An 18412-nucleotide genomic window follows, 5' to 3' on the forward strand; every position below is an offset into this window, starting at 1 on the left:
AGATGTTCTTCAGTAGCTGAATGGATAAACTGTGATACATTCAGTCAATGGAATATTACTCAGCACTAAAATGAAATGAGCCATCAAGCCATGAAAAGACATGGAGGAAACTTGGATACATATTACTAAGCGAAAGATGACAATCTGAAAAGGCTACATATATACTATGATTCCAAATATATGTATGACATTCTGAAAAAAGGCAAAACTACTGAAACAGTGAAACAATCAGTGGTTGCCAGGGATCTGAGAGGAAGAAGGGATGAACAGGTGAAGTACAGGGGATTTTAGGACAGTGAAACTATTCTCTATGATACTATAGTGGTAGATAAATGTCATTATACATTTGTCAAAACCGACAGAACTATGACACCAAGAGTGAACCCCAATATAAACTGTAGACTCTGGCTGATAATGATATGTCAATGTTGGTTCATGTACTGTAACAAATGGATCATAACAAATGCACAGGATGTTGACGGTGGGGAAGGCTGTGCCTCTGAAGGGGGGAACACTCTGTATTTTCAGGTCAACTTTGTTGTGAACCTAAAATTAAAATCTATATATTTTTTAAAAGTAAACAACACAAAAGTTAATAATTAGAATAAACCCATGTTCAACATCTCTAAAGCATTTCTTCCAAACAGCATGTCTGCTTTCAAACTTTACTACAAAACTTTAAAGTAACAAATTGATTAACAATGGTTAGCTCTCCAAGAAATGAAATGGAGAAAGGTGGGCTTTCATTTTTTACTTTTAACAACGTAGCCTGAACTTTTAACAATATCCACATTTACATTTGTGTTGTTTTTAACTATGCATTTTAGCCAGGAGCAGTGGCTCACGCCTATAATCCTAGCACCTTGGGAGGCTGAGACTGGAGGATCACTTGAGGCCAAGAGTGCAAGACCAGCCTCGGCAAGATAGCAAAACCCTGTCTCTACAAAAAAATAGAAAAATTAGCCAGGTGTGGTGGCGCACACAAGTCCCAGATACTCCGGAGGCTGAGACAGGAGGATCGCTTGAGTCCAGGAGTTGGAGGTTACAGTGAGCTATGATCAAGCCACTGCACTCCAGCCTAGGCGGCAGAGCGAGACCTTGTCTTCAGAAGGAAAAAAAGAAAAGAAAACTGATACAGAGATTAACTCACAAATTAACAAAGGTTTCTCATTCTTAGTCCCATATTACCACCATTGTAGTATACTATACAAGACTGAAAGACTTAAAAAAAAGAATAACCTTATCTCCATAATTCTGAAACAATATTCTCTATAGAAAGCAGAATTATCCCGGCAAAGTTGCTCACACCTGTAGTCTCAGCTACTTGGGAGGCTGAGATGGGAGGACTTCTTGAGGCCAGCAGTTTGAGACCAATCTGGGTAACATAGCAAGACCCCGTGGTCTAAAAATAACATTAATAGATAAAATAAAAACTTTTTAAAAAAGAAAGCAGAAGTAGTCAATCTTCTAGTTATAAAAGACAAGGAAAGACTGAGGAACTATTACAGACTAGAGGAGACAAAGGAGAAATAACCATGCAATCAATGTGGAATCTTAGATGGAATCCCACAACAAAAAAAGACATTATTGGAAAAACAGGTAAAATTCAAATAAGGTGTGTGGTTTAGTTAATAAACTCTGTACCAGAGTTAATTTCCTAGTTTTCATAATTGTATTGTTGTTATGGTATGGATATTGCAGTAAGGGAAGATGGGTGAGTGGAATTCTCTCTACTGTTTTTGCAACTATTCTATAAATCTAAAATTAAAACACAAACTTCTTTCTAGTTATGAATAATCTTCAGGACATTTTATTAAGAGGAAAAAAGGGCCAGGTGAAGTGGCTCACGCCTGTAATCCTAGCAGTCTGGGAGGCCGAGGCTAGAGGATTGCTTGAGGCCAGGAGTTGGAGACTGGCTGAGCAAGAGCGAGACCTGTTCTCTACTGAAAATAGAAAAATTTAGCTCAAGAGTTTGAGATTGCAGTGAGCTATAATGACACCACCACTGCATTCTAGCCCAGGCAACAGAGAAAGACCCTGTCAAAGAGAAAGACGGAAGGGGAGAGGAGGGGAGGAAAAAAAATCAAACTGCTGGAAAATGTGCTGGCATGCTACCCTCTGTGGGAAGGTAAAAGTAGAGAATGCTTGTATATGGATAATGCATCTATGAAAGAAACTCCTCCCTCCATCAATTGGAAATAGTGGTTGTCTTTGAGAAGGGTAACTAAGTGGTTTACTTTCCACTCTGAATCCCTTTTGTCTCTTTTGTTATACTGGAAAAGCAAAAGGAAGAGGAGGAAGAAGGAAAACGTGATTTCAAACCCCTAGCTCACAACTACAGTAGCAGAAATGATGATGATGATGTGTTGGTAATAATGAATATTTTATTTCTTGACTCCCCATCCCCCCCCAAAAAATTTTTTAAGTCATTCTGATGAACTTAGACTTATTAGGATAATTCTTTCTAAAAACAGCATGACACTTTCCCATCAAAACAGGCCCCAAGGCAGGATTGTGATTTGGAAATAATAGAAATAGAAAAATAATATAGATATAGAAATAATTGAGATGGAGGAAAAGTGCAGTTTAAATTGATGGGGGAGTCAGGGGTCTTCCAGCGTTCCTGTGAGCTGTGAGGCCCCCAGTGAAATCCCACATCAGTATTTACTGTTACAGCAAATAGCTATCTTTTGTTAAAGAACTATGTGTACAGCTCATTCTTTGAGGTTTCCAGGGGAACCTTACCTAATTCTGTCTATAAGAATAGATGGTTACAAAATTTTTCTAGGATAAGCATGTTAAGCCCTAAGTTAGAAACAGACCTAGCTGAGCATACAAATTAAAGATAAAATGTATAAAATGAGAACACTGAGTCTGTGTACTACTCTAATCTATTTCTTCTAAACACAGAGACATGTAGTCAGTAGTGAAGCAGGAATAGCCTTGAAGTTTAGGATAGTTTCAGCTACAAATTATCTGCTGGGCAGGCATTTTAATCAGCTTCTCTACCAGGGACCCAAACCGAGCTTTTTGCCTTGCAAAAAAGCTCAAGGCGATGGCTGGCAGCAAAGAAGAAATGTTGCTGTGCAGACAGGCTCTGACAATGCCTGTCTTTGTTGGAAGCAGTTTCTATTCTGTGAACTAACATGTCCAAAGATTCCTTCAAGGCAAAGCCCTGCAAAACTCCTGAAACTTTTCACGTCTCTTAGCCTATTTTCCCAACAGCATCTGAATATCTGAAGGCCTCAACAGGATTTGAAAAGAAGTTTTTGCCGCTGCTTTACCTTGCTTTGAAAATCTCACTTAGATCTCTCAAAGCCCTTTAAAGCTAATCATATAATGTACCATAAAAACCAGTGCAGTTTGAGAGTAAAAAGGGGTGCTAACAGTAATTATTCCAGGACAAAATGCATAAACCAAAACACATGGTCATCCTAGTAAAAATTCACAGATCCTATGTTAGAGCATTCCTAAAATTTAGTCTCAATGACTACTACATTTATTCTATTATCTACATCAACTCTTCCTTTCTCAATAGTATCTGCTTTCAGAGTTGAAATATAGCTTTTCATTTATACTGATCAAAAATTTAAGTTCAAAAGGATCAGACTAGAAGCAATTTCACTTTTCTACAAAAAATGTGTTAAAGATTTTTAAATGTACACACATATACACATACACCCATCTGATTTTCCTTCAACTGCCTCCTCTCTCAAAAAAAAAGCTCCAATTTGTGACAAGTCTAATTGCAAATGAATACAACCTGGCTGACCTACCCTGAATGTTATTAAAATACAAAGTACTCTAGTTCCTTACAGGTCAAGGATTCTGCTTCCAAACACAGGACAAATGTGGAAACTTCTCTATTACAAATTTAGCTGTGGTGATCATTTAAGTATAAATAGAGACAGGGATTGCACTAAATTTATCCAGATAAGTGGAATCTTATTTGCTAACCAGTGCTGACTTTGGCATCCACATAATCCCACAGATGTACCCTTTATGTGATTAACTATATGGTAATTAGCAGGGAGAAATTAGAGCTGGATTATCAGGACAACTCTTAAAGATCACAATTAACAGCCCATAATCTCAAACAGCAAAACACAAAACTGAAATTCCGTAAGAGTTGATCTTATTCTCCTCCCTCTTTCTATAACTGTTAAAATTTAAGATAATTTCTTTTAAGGCTGGGCAGGGTGGCTCACATCTGTAATCCCAGCACTTTGGGAGGCCAAGGTGGGAGGACTGCTTGAGGCCAGCCTGGGCAACATAGTGAGGCCCTATCTCTACAAAAAAAAAAAACAACTAAATAATTAGCCAGGTGTGGTGGTATATGCCTGTAGCCAAAGCCACTAGGGAGGGTGAGGCAGGAGGATGGCCTTGGGTGACAGCAAGACCCTGTCTCTAAAAAAAATTTTTTTAATTTTTAATGAAAAATATTGCCCAAAGTCAGTGGATTCTAAATTTCTGATAGTCAAATCAATTATTAACATATGGATTACACTTACATGGAGAAAAATTTTAAATCCCATCTGACTTTTCCCATCTAGACTAGGTCTGAACCAACTCTAAAGTAGGTGGGGGGGTTTTTTGTTTTGTTTTTGAGACAGGGTCTTGCTCTGTCACACAGGCTATTGTGCAATGGCACAATCATAGCTCACTGCAAGCTCTAATTCCTGGTCTCAAGGGATCCTTCCACCTCAGCCTCCAGAGTAGCTGGGACTATAGATGTGCACCACCATGCCTAGCAATTTTTTTATTTTATTTTTTTAGAGATGGGGTGTAGCTATGCTGTCCAGGTTGGTCTTGAACTCCTGGCCTCAAGTGATCTTCCCATGCTGGCCTCCCCAAGTGCTAGGATTACAGATGTAAGCCACCTGCCTGGCCTAAAGCAGTTTTATCTTTGACAGTATATTGTACCACTCATGTTAACACCTGTCTCTGGCTATTAAGTTCCATATTGTACACTTTCCTGTTTCTCCCTGCTCCAAATCTCACCAACTAAAATTTTTCTTTTGTACTGTATGTACCATTATTTCCTTAGAGATTGTCTAATGTTATTTAGTGGATGTAATAATCATAGCCCTATCTCACAACTCAAGTAACATACTTGTTTACATATTGAACTTTTAAAATTCAAAACATAATACTCATGCTGATTTAAACTGCCATGGACAAAAAAATAGTATGTTTAGCAGATAGAACCAGATAGGATAGCTTCATATTCCATCTGTGAACAAAACCAGTCCTCCTCTGTCCCAAATAAATACGACTTCATCTCTGTCCTCCTCTCCCCTACACATTCCAAATAAAATTCTAGCCTAAATGATAAAATTTAAAAAGAAAATGCCCCAGGAGGAAAAACCTATCCAAAAATAAATGGACCTTCTGAGGATTGTTGGTGTCATTTCACTAATACACTTAAAATTTCTTTCAATTTAGAAGGTAGACAGAAAACACAACTGTGATCAATTCCTCATAAACCCAATTCTTCACTGTTGTTTCCATAATCATATAGTCTTATTTTAAATTTCCAGTATATTATTATAAAAACCAAAGCCCTCTGAAGTCAGAGACACCAGAAATCAAATCATTACTCTATCATTTGCTGGTTGTACAACCTTGGGCAAATTACCAAATCTCTCTCTAGGCTCATTTCCGCCCCCCATCAAATCCACTACAGTATTGCCACATAGTTTGTGAGATTTAAAGAGGTACAAAGTAATAAATTATTATTTTAAAGCACTGTTGAGGCCAGTCAATAACCCAGAGGAATAAACTTCCCTTATTATATAAGCTCAATTGTATGTAAATTGGTAGAAAAGATAATTGGCTAGCAATTTCAGCAAATAACTAAGAATCTGAAAACACATTACACGGGGTCAAGGGTATGAACATACCATACACTTCTCTAAAAATACACCCATTTGACATAACAAATTTTCTGGATAATTTGATTAGGGCAAGAAAGAACTGGTTTCCAAAAAAAAAAGAACTGCACTGAAAAATTATTAACTTTTAGCTGCAGGTGGTGGCATGTACCTGTAGTCCTAGCTACTCAGGAGGTTGACACAAGATCCCATAAACCCAGGAGTTCAAGTCCAGCCTGAGCAACATAGCGAGACTGTCTCTATATAAAATGTATATAAATGTTAACTTTTAAAAACTCCATAGGAGAAATTGACCTTTTTCCAGAAATGCATGCAAAATACAGCCAACAATTCTTGAGGCATTCAAAAATGTAGGCAGGTAATAGTTAAGAATTCCTCTGGAACCTATGGTAATGGCTATTATTTCTTTTACCACTGGCTGGTATGATAGACGCCTATCTATTTAAGGTGTTTTGACAAAAGTTCTGCACCAGTCCACAGAAAAACAAGTGCATGTAAAATGTGTCATACAAAAGGAAACTCACAACTAAAGGGTGGTTGCTGTAATTTTCTACAATAAAGTGTGACTATAACTACCCATAACACAACTTCCATTCTTGAATATCCCTCAACTAGTTTTACAGGATATCACAGAAACTAATAGCTCAACCTAGATAATCCATGGCACGGCATGGAGTTGAGCTCCCAAGTCTGGACATTCTTCTCAGACTCTATGAAGCCTCTCCATCCTATACATGTGCCTTATTCAATCACTAATTCAAATATCTGAGCAACTTCTATGGGCCAGACCCTGACTCAAGACTAAAAAAATGAATAAAACAAGACTTTGCATTCAAGTTCTAAGTCCAGATAGATAAAACAAATTATAAAAAGTATACAGTAGGCCCGGCATGGTGGCTCACACCTGTAATTCTAGCACTCTGGGAGGCCGAGGCAGGCGGATCGTTTGAGCTCAGGAGTTCGAGACCAGCCTGAGCAAGAGCGAGACCTCATCTCTACTAAAAACAGAAAGAAATTATATGGACAACTAAAAAATATAAATAGAAAAAAATCAACCGGGCATGATGGCATATGTCTGTAATCCCAGCTACTTGGGAGGCTGAGGCAGGAGGATTGCCTGAGCCCAGGAGTTTGAGGTTGCTGTGAGCTAGGCTGACGCCATGGCACTCTAGCCTGGACAACAGAGTGCGACTCTATCTCAAAACAAAAAAAAAACCAAAAAAAAGTATACAGTAGAAGAGGTAGAACAGCACAGTGGTTAAAGGCTGAGACAGGTCCAAACTAACTGAAAGCTAGCTCTTTGACTTGTGAGCTGTGTGACCTTGGATAAGTTTCTGATTTGGGGATAATAATAGAATCTACTTTCTAGAGTTACTGGGAGATTACATGAGATAATAGTGCATAACATAGTGCCTAACAAAGAGTAAGTGCTCTGTGCTCTGTTAGCTGCTACTATTGCTAGTAAAAGTGCTGTTATTGAAATATGACCAAAGCTCTGTGGGAGTAATGAAAATTAAGCAATTAACTCTGCCTAGGGAAGATGTTAGAGGTGACATCAAATTGAGTCCTGAAGAATGAGTAGGAACTTGCTAGAGAAAGACCATTCTAGACAGCTAAGAGCATATGCAAAAGCAATAATGAAAGAGCCTACCACGTCCAGGTAACAAAAGAAACAACAGGATGACAGAACAATGTAGAGAAAAGAAAAAAGACACAGTTGTTAAAATGGCACCAGACAGTTAAGAGTTTTATAAGCCAAGTTAGTGGGTTTGGATCTTATACCTTAGACAACAGGAACCACAGGGAAAGTCACATGTTAAGAGAGAGTGAGGTTCAAATCTGAGTTTACTGTGTGGCCCCAATTTCTCTGAGCCTCAGTTTTTCATCTGTAAAATGAGGGATAGCACCACCTGGTTTGGAGGGTTACTTAGATTAGATACATATCTCTAAGATGCCTTGGCATCAGGCCTGGCATGTAATATGTACTGAACAAAATAGTAGGTGATATATTATCCTCACCAGATATCACAGCAGTCAACTTTTGAAGGTATAATGGTCAAGGTTAAGTTTATAGTACCTTAACTTGACAGTATCCAGCAGAAGTACCATTCTCCTCTCCAACCTACTCTTTTATTGGAACAAATGGACTGATTTTTGTCTTGTTTTCTTATCCTTACATGAGGCCAAGCTAAAAAATGGGCACTGAAATGTTTGGGAAATTGAATGGGATTTTCTGCTAGACCCACACACAGTGAAAAGACCAGCAAGAATCTTGTCATAAACAACCAATTAAGTTTACAATACTGAGATGTTTCTGAAACAAAAAATATAATCTTTAATAAGCATACCATTTGCTATTAGTTTACTAACTGGTCGAAAATGCTGCCATGTATTAAAGAGAATAATGCTTTTTGCATACTGTAGATAATATCAATACTTATTTCTTTGAAGAGAAGCCAATATATATACCACAGCAGAAAGAACACTATAAAAAAAAAAAATCCACCAGGCATGGTGGTACATGACTATAATCCTAACTACTCAGGAGGCTGAGGCTGAGGGAAGGGGGCCACTGGAGCCCACAAGTTTGAGTCCAGCCTAGGCAACATAGCAAGACTCCCCCACCCCCGCCCTGTCCCATCTTATCTGTTAAAAAAAAAAAGAAAAAGAGAAGTCAGAAGACCAAACTTCAGCTCTACATTAAGCAAAAAACTTATCTGGGCCTCAGTTTCTTCATCTATAAAATAGGGTTACTACCTATTCTATTTACTTCAATGAATTACTAGAAGAATCAGAAAAGAACATATATTACATCATGACAGTATACAACTATACCATGTTACCATTCTCATATCCAGGTCAGATTATCTTATAACATCCTGGTACCTCAGTACCTTTCCTTTCCTAAAATGATCTTGTCCTCCATTCTGCTTTAGCCATGTATTTTCATGGTCATTAACAATAATCTAAATCCTTCCATAAACTCTATTTCAAACACTGTCCTCTCCAACCACCACCTTCTATCTTTCTAGCTCATTCTCTAGCACTCCTAACTCTAACAACTCTTAAACCCCATCAGAACCTAAAATCCACCGATCCTACCAACTTTTCACCCCTCACCAGGGCGGCTGCCACACCTGCAGCACTCCCCAAAAGTCCTCATTTATCTCCTTACCAAGCTTAAAATCACATAGTCTATTATTGTAATAACTCCCTTGTATACACCCTCTACTCCATTACCCTTATTCACATTAACTCTGCTTAACAGAGACTACTTATCAGAACTTTAACTGTATGGGTATAGCATAGCTAACACAACTATAACTGAATTAATCTTCTTGTAAAAAAAGATTGCTTTGATATCTATCCCTCAATTTAAGCACCTTAAATAGCTAGTGCCTGCTTAAAGTATTCAAATAAAACTTATCTTTGCAGCCCTTTCACTTTTTCCCTATGCCCAATGACTTATTCATTGCCCTAAAAAAACAAACAAACAAATTCTCGGTCAGGTGTGGTGGCTCACAGCCTGTAATCCTAGCACTCTGGGAAGCCGAGGCTGGAGGATCGCTTGAGGTCAGGAGCTGGAGACCAGCCTGAGCAAGAGCAAGATCCGTCTCTACTAAAAATAGAAAAAATCAGCCAGGCGTAGTGGTGCACACCTGTAGTCCCAGCTACTCGGGAGGCTAAGGCAGGAGGATAGCTTGAGCTCAGGAGTTTGAGGCTGCAGTGAGCTAGGCTGATGCCCCTAGGGCAACAAAGCAAGACTCTGTCTCAAAAAGAAAGAAAAATTAGCCGGGTCTTGGGGCTGTACATGTAGTCCCAGCTATTCGGGAGGCTGAGGAGGAAGGATTGCTTGAGCTCAAGAGTTGAAGGTCACAATGAGCTATCTCTGGCCACTGCACTCCAGCCTGGGTGACAGAGCCAGACCCTGTCTCTGAAAAAAATAAAAATAAATAAATAAAAAATAAATAAAAGTAAATTCTGTTGTACCACTTCTTTTACTTTTGCCCTGGTTATTTTCTCCAACTGATGTCCTTCCATTCATTTCCTTTGCAAGGATGCAATCCCATCCTTGAAGATCCCCCTTAAATGTTAATTTCTTCATAAAAGCATGCCCACTTTAAGGAGTCTCCTTTCCTTAGCGTTTTGTATTTATTGACTGTATTATTCATCTGATAACCATGCTGGTCTTATAAGTAATGAACTAAATATTATTATTACTTTTGTTATCTCACCATTCAGAACAAAAGTTCCTTGGAATAAAAAACTACTTAACTAACTTCCCATATAGATATACTTACACTGTACATACTTCTTAGTACAACCACTCTTCAAATATTGTTTTACTTAACACATTAACTGCCATGTGAGTTGTATTTAACTCATGCTAGTTTTGAGCCCGGGGCCTCGTGAAGCAAAATCTGCGCAAAACCCTGCAGTTGGGTCCTGAAAATTTTACTTGCTAATGTTCTTACTGTTACAATTAATATTGACAAATTAATTCTAAAAATGTGCATTAAATGAAGTCAATAAATTTTATTTTTCATTGAATTAGAAAGGATCATTTTATTTTTGAAGTTTTTATTCTATTTTCATAATAAAACAGTGTGGCCCCAAGGAAAATAAAAAATTTTTCTAGTGTGGCAATGTGTTAAGCAAATTTTCAAAAATTAGTCTATATTCTACAAACTATTCTCAAGGTAAATATACCGCTTGGTATCTCCTGCACAGATGATATCCTAAAACAACATTAAACCAATTATATATTCAACCACTTTTGCCCTTTCTTTTAAAATACCTCATAATCTTACAGTTTTACTCATAGCAACAAGAGAAATTACTGACACTACAGCATATAATCCAAAAGCAGCAGCTTTAGCTTCTGCTCTAGTCAAGACCTAGAGTACCAAATTAATTTGATTTTGATCAACACTGCCTATAAAAGGATGAAAAATTAGGCTCCTTTTTTCTCGTTAACTCTGGAAAAATAACGTTATGTGAACCATAGGTAGGTACTGACTTTTCCAACAATCATTATTAAAATGTCAGTCAGAAAACTCAATATCCACTTTTTTCTGTTACAATTTTAAACCTGGAGAGCTGTTTTGTGTTTCAATTTTATGAAATGCTGAGATGAATTGGAATTCCTCTTTGAACATCGTAATTGCCAAAGAGTGGCAAGGATAACAACAAATAATTGGAATCTCATAAGACAAGAGCAAATGTAATATTACAAAGATACTTTCTGGTTATTTGAGTGACACACAACACAGGATTTATCTTACCTCAAAACTGTCAAAAAAGAATTGAGGCAAATAACAGGAAACTCCTGTTTTGCTCCCAAACAACTTTAATTCCTAACCATCTATAGTACTTATTAAATATCATGTGTTATTAACCTACGTACAATGCCAGGGCAACTTAAGCTACTTTTTCTTCTACACATTTCCAAATTAGTTATAAAATACTAAACATATTTGTTTAAATACCAAAGAAATCAGTTAGCATAAGCGCCCATACAGCATATGCCTTCTTTTGGCCTGGGCATACTTAACTATTAGCACTAACTAACACAATATGCACTAAGCACATTTGGTTAGACTTTCACAGTTAAATGGACAATTCACTTTTTATAAGTGGAAACTCATTACAACATCCTCTGGTATTCACTGCAATATCAAATCAATGCCTTCTTTCAGTATTTGTGGTGGGCATTTGTAATTCCTTTGGTAATTACCATGAATCTGCTTTCACTTTGCTAAATGGCAATGCTAATATGAAAAGAGAATTAGAGCCAGACATACAAGCAAAAGTACCAAACTGTTTCAGGGAAGGAATTTTAATAGAATTCAAGAACTGGATATTTACATCAAGTAGAATCCATTTTCATCAATAAAATGCTAGAAACTGTGTAAGTAACAAAAACAAAGATGAAACCTCTACATGGTTTCAGATCCATAATTCAATATTTCGTGAACTTCTGCTACCCCTTTTCAGAAAATGGTAATCTTGACCACATCAAGAAAACACTGTCCTGTTTAAAAATGTTATCATGTACCCAAATAGAAATCACATGGAACCCTATCTCAGCTACAAAGCAGCACAATCAGGATAGCTAATTATATGTGTTTTAAAAATTCTTAAGTCACAAATTTTAGCTTTGGTTATATAATTTATCATAAAGACCTGAGAAAATGTGATAAAAGAATCCTTCTGCAGTACAACCTGCATAGAAGAAAAGGAAAGAATACAACAGGGACACCTGTTTTTCTATCACTTAAACTGTACTAGAATAGCCCTAAAATAATAATCACCCTAATGGCATATTTGCCCAGATCTGTGTCTTCTTGGCCTCCTCTGCCTACTCTGAAAATAAGTATACCATCACATGAAGCCCCATGATCACAGTTCTTCTCAAACCCAATCTCTCCCCAATACATCTTATGTCCTTCTCTGTGATGTTATTTGTTGGTATGTCTCACATTTTAAAAGTGATTTTGCCTTAAATATATACCATTTACCCTTCAAATCACCTCCAGGGAAATGTCTCTTATGACAACCTTACTTTTGGTCACTCCTGACCCCCTGAGAATATATTAAACAATATCAATTTGCATTTGCTAATGATCATGTCAATTCAGCATCAGTATTTTGAAACTGGTGCAGCTTTGGTTCCACCTATCATCCTATGGAAACAGGAACAGTAATGATTTTGCATAAGTTTCGATATCCCAAGTAAGCCAAGCTGACATTAATTTCCATAGCTTGTGGCATTTCTTCCAGATGACAGGAGAGAAACCCAGGAAACAAACATTAGAACACTTGCCTATGTGTCATCTCTGGCATGCCTGCATTAGAATGCCAACTCTATTACACAGTTGCACATAAAAAATATACTAATATGCTTCTGTGACTTAAGTATCTTAAAACTATGAATTTCCCCACTTAATGGTCTCAACTACGAATTGCCCAATGGTCACATCCTGGCATCATATATGAAACATGAGGCGGAATCAATCCTACAAACATACTACATGACTTGAAGTAACACGTGACTTGCTTATTGCTATTTATCACTAAAACTACGTACACAGATTATATAAAATTCTTGGGCAATTTCTGTATTTTTACCATGACCTTTAATAAGATAATATTTCTTGTTTCTCTCATCACATTATCACTCACTAATCTATCACTGTAGTTTCTTTTCATTAGAAATATAATGCAGAGAACACTTGGAACAAGAATCTTCACTCCTCTGCAGGTACACAAAAAACATTTCCTCACGGCATTCAGCTGCATCATCAATAATAGCTGCATAACTGTAAAATGCTAAGCACCGTATCTTAATGGCATCTTACAGCTGTACATCACTGTACAAACAAAACTTTCTCTAATGAAGCTGTAATCCAAAGTGTTGAATACACCTGTATCTTAAGTTATATTATATATTTTCCATTAGTTTGTGTTACTCTTCAATCTGTGAACAAATATTTCTTAACCTGGTAAATGCTGGCAGAAGTAATGTCTCATTCAGAAATTGAGGTCAGATTCTTAAAGGAGTAGTTAAAACTCTTAAAACATTTAAATAAGTAAATACATCAGACTAGATTACTAAGATTTTCAAAGATAAAAACCACTTAAAAAGGCTAGGCAAAAGAATGTCTAAACTAGAACAGTTAACAATATATCCTCTATGACACAGAGTAACTTATCTCTGTCAGAAGCCTCCCAAGAAGCTCTTGGGAGACTAACAAGTAACAAAGCTGGACAAAAGAGAACAGAGTAGAAACTGTAATCGTATCATCTTTCTAAAAGCTCACTTATTCTTTGTGACCTATAAGTTTATCCTCCACATTTGATGATTCAATTACAGCTATATAAAATATATAATTGCCATCAGCAGACATAATGGTCATGAGTATAAGTTCAGGAGTCCAAAAGCCAATCTGAATCCAGGCTCTGCCATTTAACTGGTATGTGTACTTGGCCAAGTTACTTAACTCTCTGTGCCTCAGCTGCCCCATCTGAAAATGTGAGAAATATTACCTACTGTGAAGATTATGACATAATACACATAAAGCCTGTCCTATTTGTTATTATAATAAAGTTACCAAGTTTTAAAAAAATGTATGTCCCTGATAATGATTACTGTGTACAGTTATAAATGTTTCAAATGGCATAACACAGTTAAGCTGCTCACTATATTAAACAAAACACCCTTTGAAACTTTAGGTGTTCACAAATTCTGAAAGTGAGCCCAACTCTCTGACTACACACTAAGTTCAAGAGACATTCAAACTCTCCAAAATTTGCCCTTGGTAGCAAACTGGTATAAAGAGTGAAATTCTACAATTTTAAATTATCCTGACAAATTAAAGGCAAAGAAAATGATAGTCATCTAGAACTTACCAGAGAAGACCACCAGAGAAATTTCCAGTGCTGTAAGTGCTATATAGTGCTATAAGATCTGTTTAAAGCAACAGGATCTATCCACTATGTCTGGATTATGGCTTTGTTTTCAAGTGTAGTCAGTGGTTTCACTTCATTTATCACTTAAACCCTTAAAAGGAGGCCATATTTAATTCTGAATAACCTGAAGTTGAAAAATGTTTCACATACATTATTCACAGGCACATCCTATTACATTACATTCTCTCTCCAGTAACTTTAAATCAAAAAATACCATTAATGAAAGTCTACCTGTATTTTTCCCTTTATTAAAACATCCAGGAGAAAACCCACTTTAAGTATTTTTAAATGAATGCTTTTTAGAAATGTTGGCATAACAACTTATAAAATTTTTAACATTTTATAACTGTCCAAAAGTTTTCCATTCTCAATACCCTATTTATCAAAAAATGCTAGGGCATTTAAATTTTGAAAACCAACACTTTCCTGGCTGATCCACTACAGGAATTGGTTCTTTCAACATAAAGGCAGAAAATAAAGTTAAAATATACATAGTATCTTCAAAGGACTACCAAGTAACCAATATCGGGTTTTACATTAACCCAACTAAAGCATCAGACTAACGGGTCATTTTACTTAGAAGCTGGGTATTGAAAAGGTAGAGGCTAACCTCCTCAATTTTTTCAGGCGACAGCATTCATACTTTGCTGTCCAATTTTCAAAATCTTCATCCAAAGCCCTGAAGATCCTGTTTCTTTGTTAAGTCTGCTGTAATTCTGTGGCTGACAGTTATTTTTCCTCAAAACTTAATTGTACATAGTATCTATTTTTAATTTTATTAGGTCACCTTGAAATTCTCTCCTCTGAAAAGCATTTGAGGTTTTTAGTTATCAATATATTTCTTTAAAAATTACCAATAAAGAAAAAAAAAAATTACCAATAAAGCTCATACACCTTGTAGCCTACTCATGGTTTATGGTGTTTGCAAAAAAGAAAAAAGAAAAAAAGAAAAAAAAATCACATTTCTCAGGGATCAAAAGGTTAATATGAACTGCTTCAAACTTCAGTGGACTGCATTATATCCTTAAAACACCTTGAGATTCTGTACTGTGCTGCAGCTACACAGCAGGCCCATGATCACAAGGCTTTTCAACAGCCCCCAGATCCCTTATTGCTGCAAAACTTCTCATGAGCGTTCTCCCTATCAGACTTAACAATGTTGTGTTAAAACTGTTAAACTGCTTCACTTGTTTTATTTGCCAACCCAATCACCTCAGGGAACTCAATCCCTTTAAACTGCCTGCTGAAACACATCTAAAGTATTCCCGTATTACTATGAGTAAGATCTAGAGTGGGATAAAAACTTGGAGTTCTGAGGTTCATCCCCTGACCCAAATTGCAGTTGCCAGGATATGCGGTAGTAATGCGGTGGTTTCTTTATAACTCTGAGGATATATTTTACCTAGAAATAGCCAATCTCTACTAAATTCCTTTTAGTCTCCAAGATTTCCGCGGTAACTGCTCAAGAGCAAGGTATTCTAAACAGCCAAAAGACGACTTATTCTAATTTGGCCTTTATTTTTTCCTCAATAAAGCTTGCCATCACAAGGGCGTTTTTCCATACCAACATTTGCGAATGAAGAAAGAAAAATCAAGCTTTTGGCCCTAGTTATACACGCTCGGAAGGCTCATTATCATTAGGCTTCTTACAAATCTTTCGAAGTAGGATTTGAGGTTAAGCTTACATTGGACCATAGTCCTGTAACACTGTTTTCCAAGCCCAATTAATGGCCTCGTAACAAAAGCAACATTTACGTCCCAGGAAATCTCAATGTTTGACTAATCAAGAAGGCGTCTGCTAAGTAAGGCAACCTTTTTCTCAAGCAAGAAAAGGAAAAATAGACAATGAAAGGGATTTATTTATCAGAGTGAAGAAAAAGGGGAGAAGGATCCCAAGAAGATCCGTGCGAGCGAAATCCAGAGGTTCGGAAGCCCTTCCAGCCCAACCCAACCCAACCCTTTCCCCCTGGGACCAGTCCTTGACGGCACAAGCCGGGCAGACCCCGAGGAGACACAGCACAGTGCCCAGGCTGGGGTTCCGAAACCCGACGCAAAACAGCCGGACGCCGCAAACCTGGCGGCCTGGGTTTAAGAGGTGAGAGAATGCGGGGTGAGAAGAGATGCGCCCTCGCCTCAAACCGGGAGGCCCCGGGAGAAATCAAGAGCGAGCCGGCTCGAAAGCCGGAGCACAGCCAGGAAGGAAAGACGGCTGGGAGCCGGGGATGAAGGAGGTTCTGGGCAGGATCAGCACCTTCCCTGGTTCCTCAGCGACGCCAGTGTTTACCTGAAAGTCTCGGTCCTCGTTGAAGCGGGAGAAGCGGTCCGCCATTTTGCCGCCTTCACTCCTCTCAGGACGACGCTCTCCGGTTCGCTCCTTCCCTCCCGCGACACCCGCTCCTCCCCTGTTCCCCGCCTCCTCCCACGCCCACCGGGCGCGCGCAGCCGGGGGAGGGAGCGAGCGAGAACGCGCGTCCTGACGGGAGCCCCGCGGGCGCAGGCGCCTGCCAGCCCTGGAGGCGGAACCTTCCCTCGCGTCCCCGCTCCGCGCGCGCGGCCCAGAGCAAACCCGACGGCCGCGCGTGCGCACTCGTGCCCGAAAGCCGCAAGCGCTTCCGGAGGGAAAGGTCACAGAGGGCACAGTGCGGGTGGGTCTGGATGTTTTCCACCTGCTCACTTCTCCGGGTGCAATATTTGTTTTTCGCTGTTACTTCCCTGAGTACGCGGAAGTCCATCTTGTACTTTATTCCCCAAGTAGTAATAACGTTGTGGTTGAAAGCGCGAACTTTAGAGCCAGACTGCTTGGCTTCGAATCTCAGTTCACCCTGAGGATTAAACGGTTAACAGGAAAGAAATATTCTCTCATATGGCTTTCATTCCAGTGGGAGAAATCAGATAACTAATACAAGAGTGATATAATTTTAAATATTAATGAGTGCCACAAAAAATAAAACGATGCAGTGGTAAGAGGGACAACCTCTAAAACGACCTTTGACCTGAGGCACAGCGAGGGGTCCCCAGCCTTGGGGCATAGAGACCTTTACACCTAAATGCCCAAGGACTACAAAGTGCTTGACATTTTCAAAGCAATCCTTTGAGAGAAGTATTTCTCAAAGGACAGAAGTTGATCAAAATGAACTAAAGCTCTCTGGGCTTCCGTTTCCTTTTTATAAAATAAGGAAATTGAATTTAGTCATCTCTACTGCTCCTGTCTAACACTGTGTAGGTCAAGAATGAGATTTTTCCATCCTATGACCTTCTGAGGACCTCACCCACAGCCCTCCAGCACCCTTAGCCAAAATACATAAAACTCATAGGAAGGGTGGTAGGACTTCCCTGCTTCTGAAAAGAATAGTTGGCTGAAATCACACAATAGAAAAATGGTCCTTATGCTACCCTGAAAGAGTCAAATGGAATGCAATTTTTTGGAGGAAGGGTGTGTATCTTCTATTCTTTTGTTACCCTCTGCCCCACCCAACCCTAAGCCCAAGCTCCCTATCTAAGGGGAGATAGGGCACACAGAACTCAAACATGGAAAAGACACTTTAGGGTACATGCGGTAGATTGAATCACTTGGATACACACACCACGTTTACCTCTTTTCCTTCTCAAAACCCCATTAAAATGACAGGAAAGGAATAAAAAAGGCATAAACTCACAGGACAAGGAGACCTGGAGGAGGGACAATAGCAGACAACAGATGTCAACAATATTTTGGGAACTGGAGAGCATAAATAAATGGAAATGGCTGTAGTAGAATGGAGAAAACTAAGTTATGGAGTGGAAGAAGCCAGAAAGAAGTTAATTAATGCTGAAGTGCCCCAGAAAGGCTTAGGAATTGGAAGCACCTGGTACCACTGAAAGCGAGGGTGTAGATGGAGCTGAAAGCAGGAAGACTGGTTACAAGGCAATTTAAGGAGCAGTTAGACTGTAAATCCCTTTTCCTACTTAGGAAGCAAACTGAAAATTTTCCTTCTGGAAAGGATGAACCAGAGAGATTGGACTTTAACATACCTGGCACAGCTGAGGAGGTGATACCATGCTGAAGA

General features: G+C 38.5%; 1 protein-coding gene across 1 annotated transcript in view; it reads right to left on the reverse strand.

Annotated features, from left to right (window-relative positions):
* The window catches only part of GPATCH8 (G-patch domain containing 8), a 94362-nt gene extending 77600 nt beyond the window's left edge, over positions 1–16762 (reverse strand). The window contains exon 1 of the mRNA XM_045526740.1: positions 16651–16762. Within this exon, the coding sequence (XP_045382696.1) occupies positions 16651–16695 (45 nt within the window). The 5' untranslated portion in view covers positions 16696–16762. The remainder of the gene's footprint in view (positions 1–16650) is intronic.
* Between the last annotated feature and the right edge of the window lie 1650 nt (positions 16763–18412).

The sequence above is a fragment of the Lemur catta genome, chromosome 15, assembly GCF_020740605.2.
Source record: "Lemur catta isolate mLemCat1 chromosome 15, mLemCat1.pri, whole genome shotgun sequence".
NCBI classification, from domain to species: Eukaryota; Metazoa; Chordata; class Mammalia; order Primates; family Lemuridae; genus Lemur; species Lemur catta.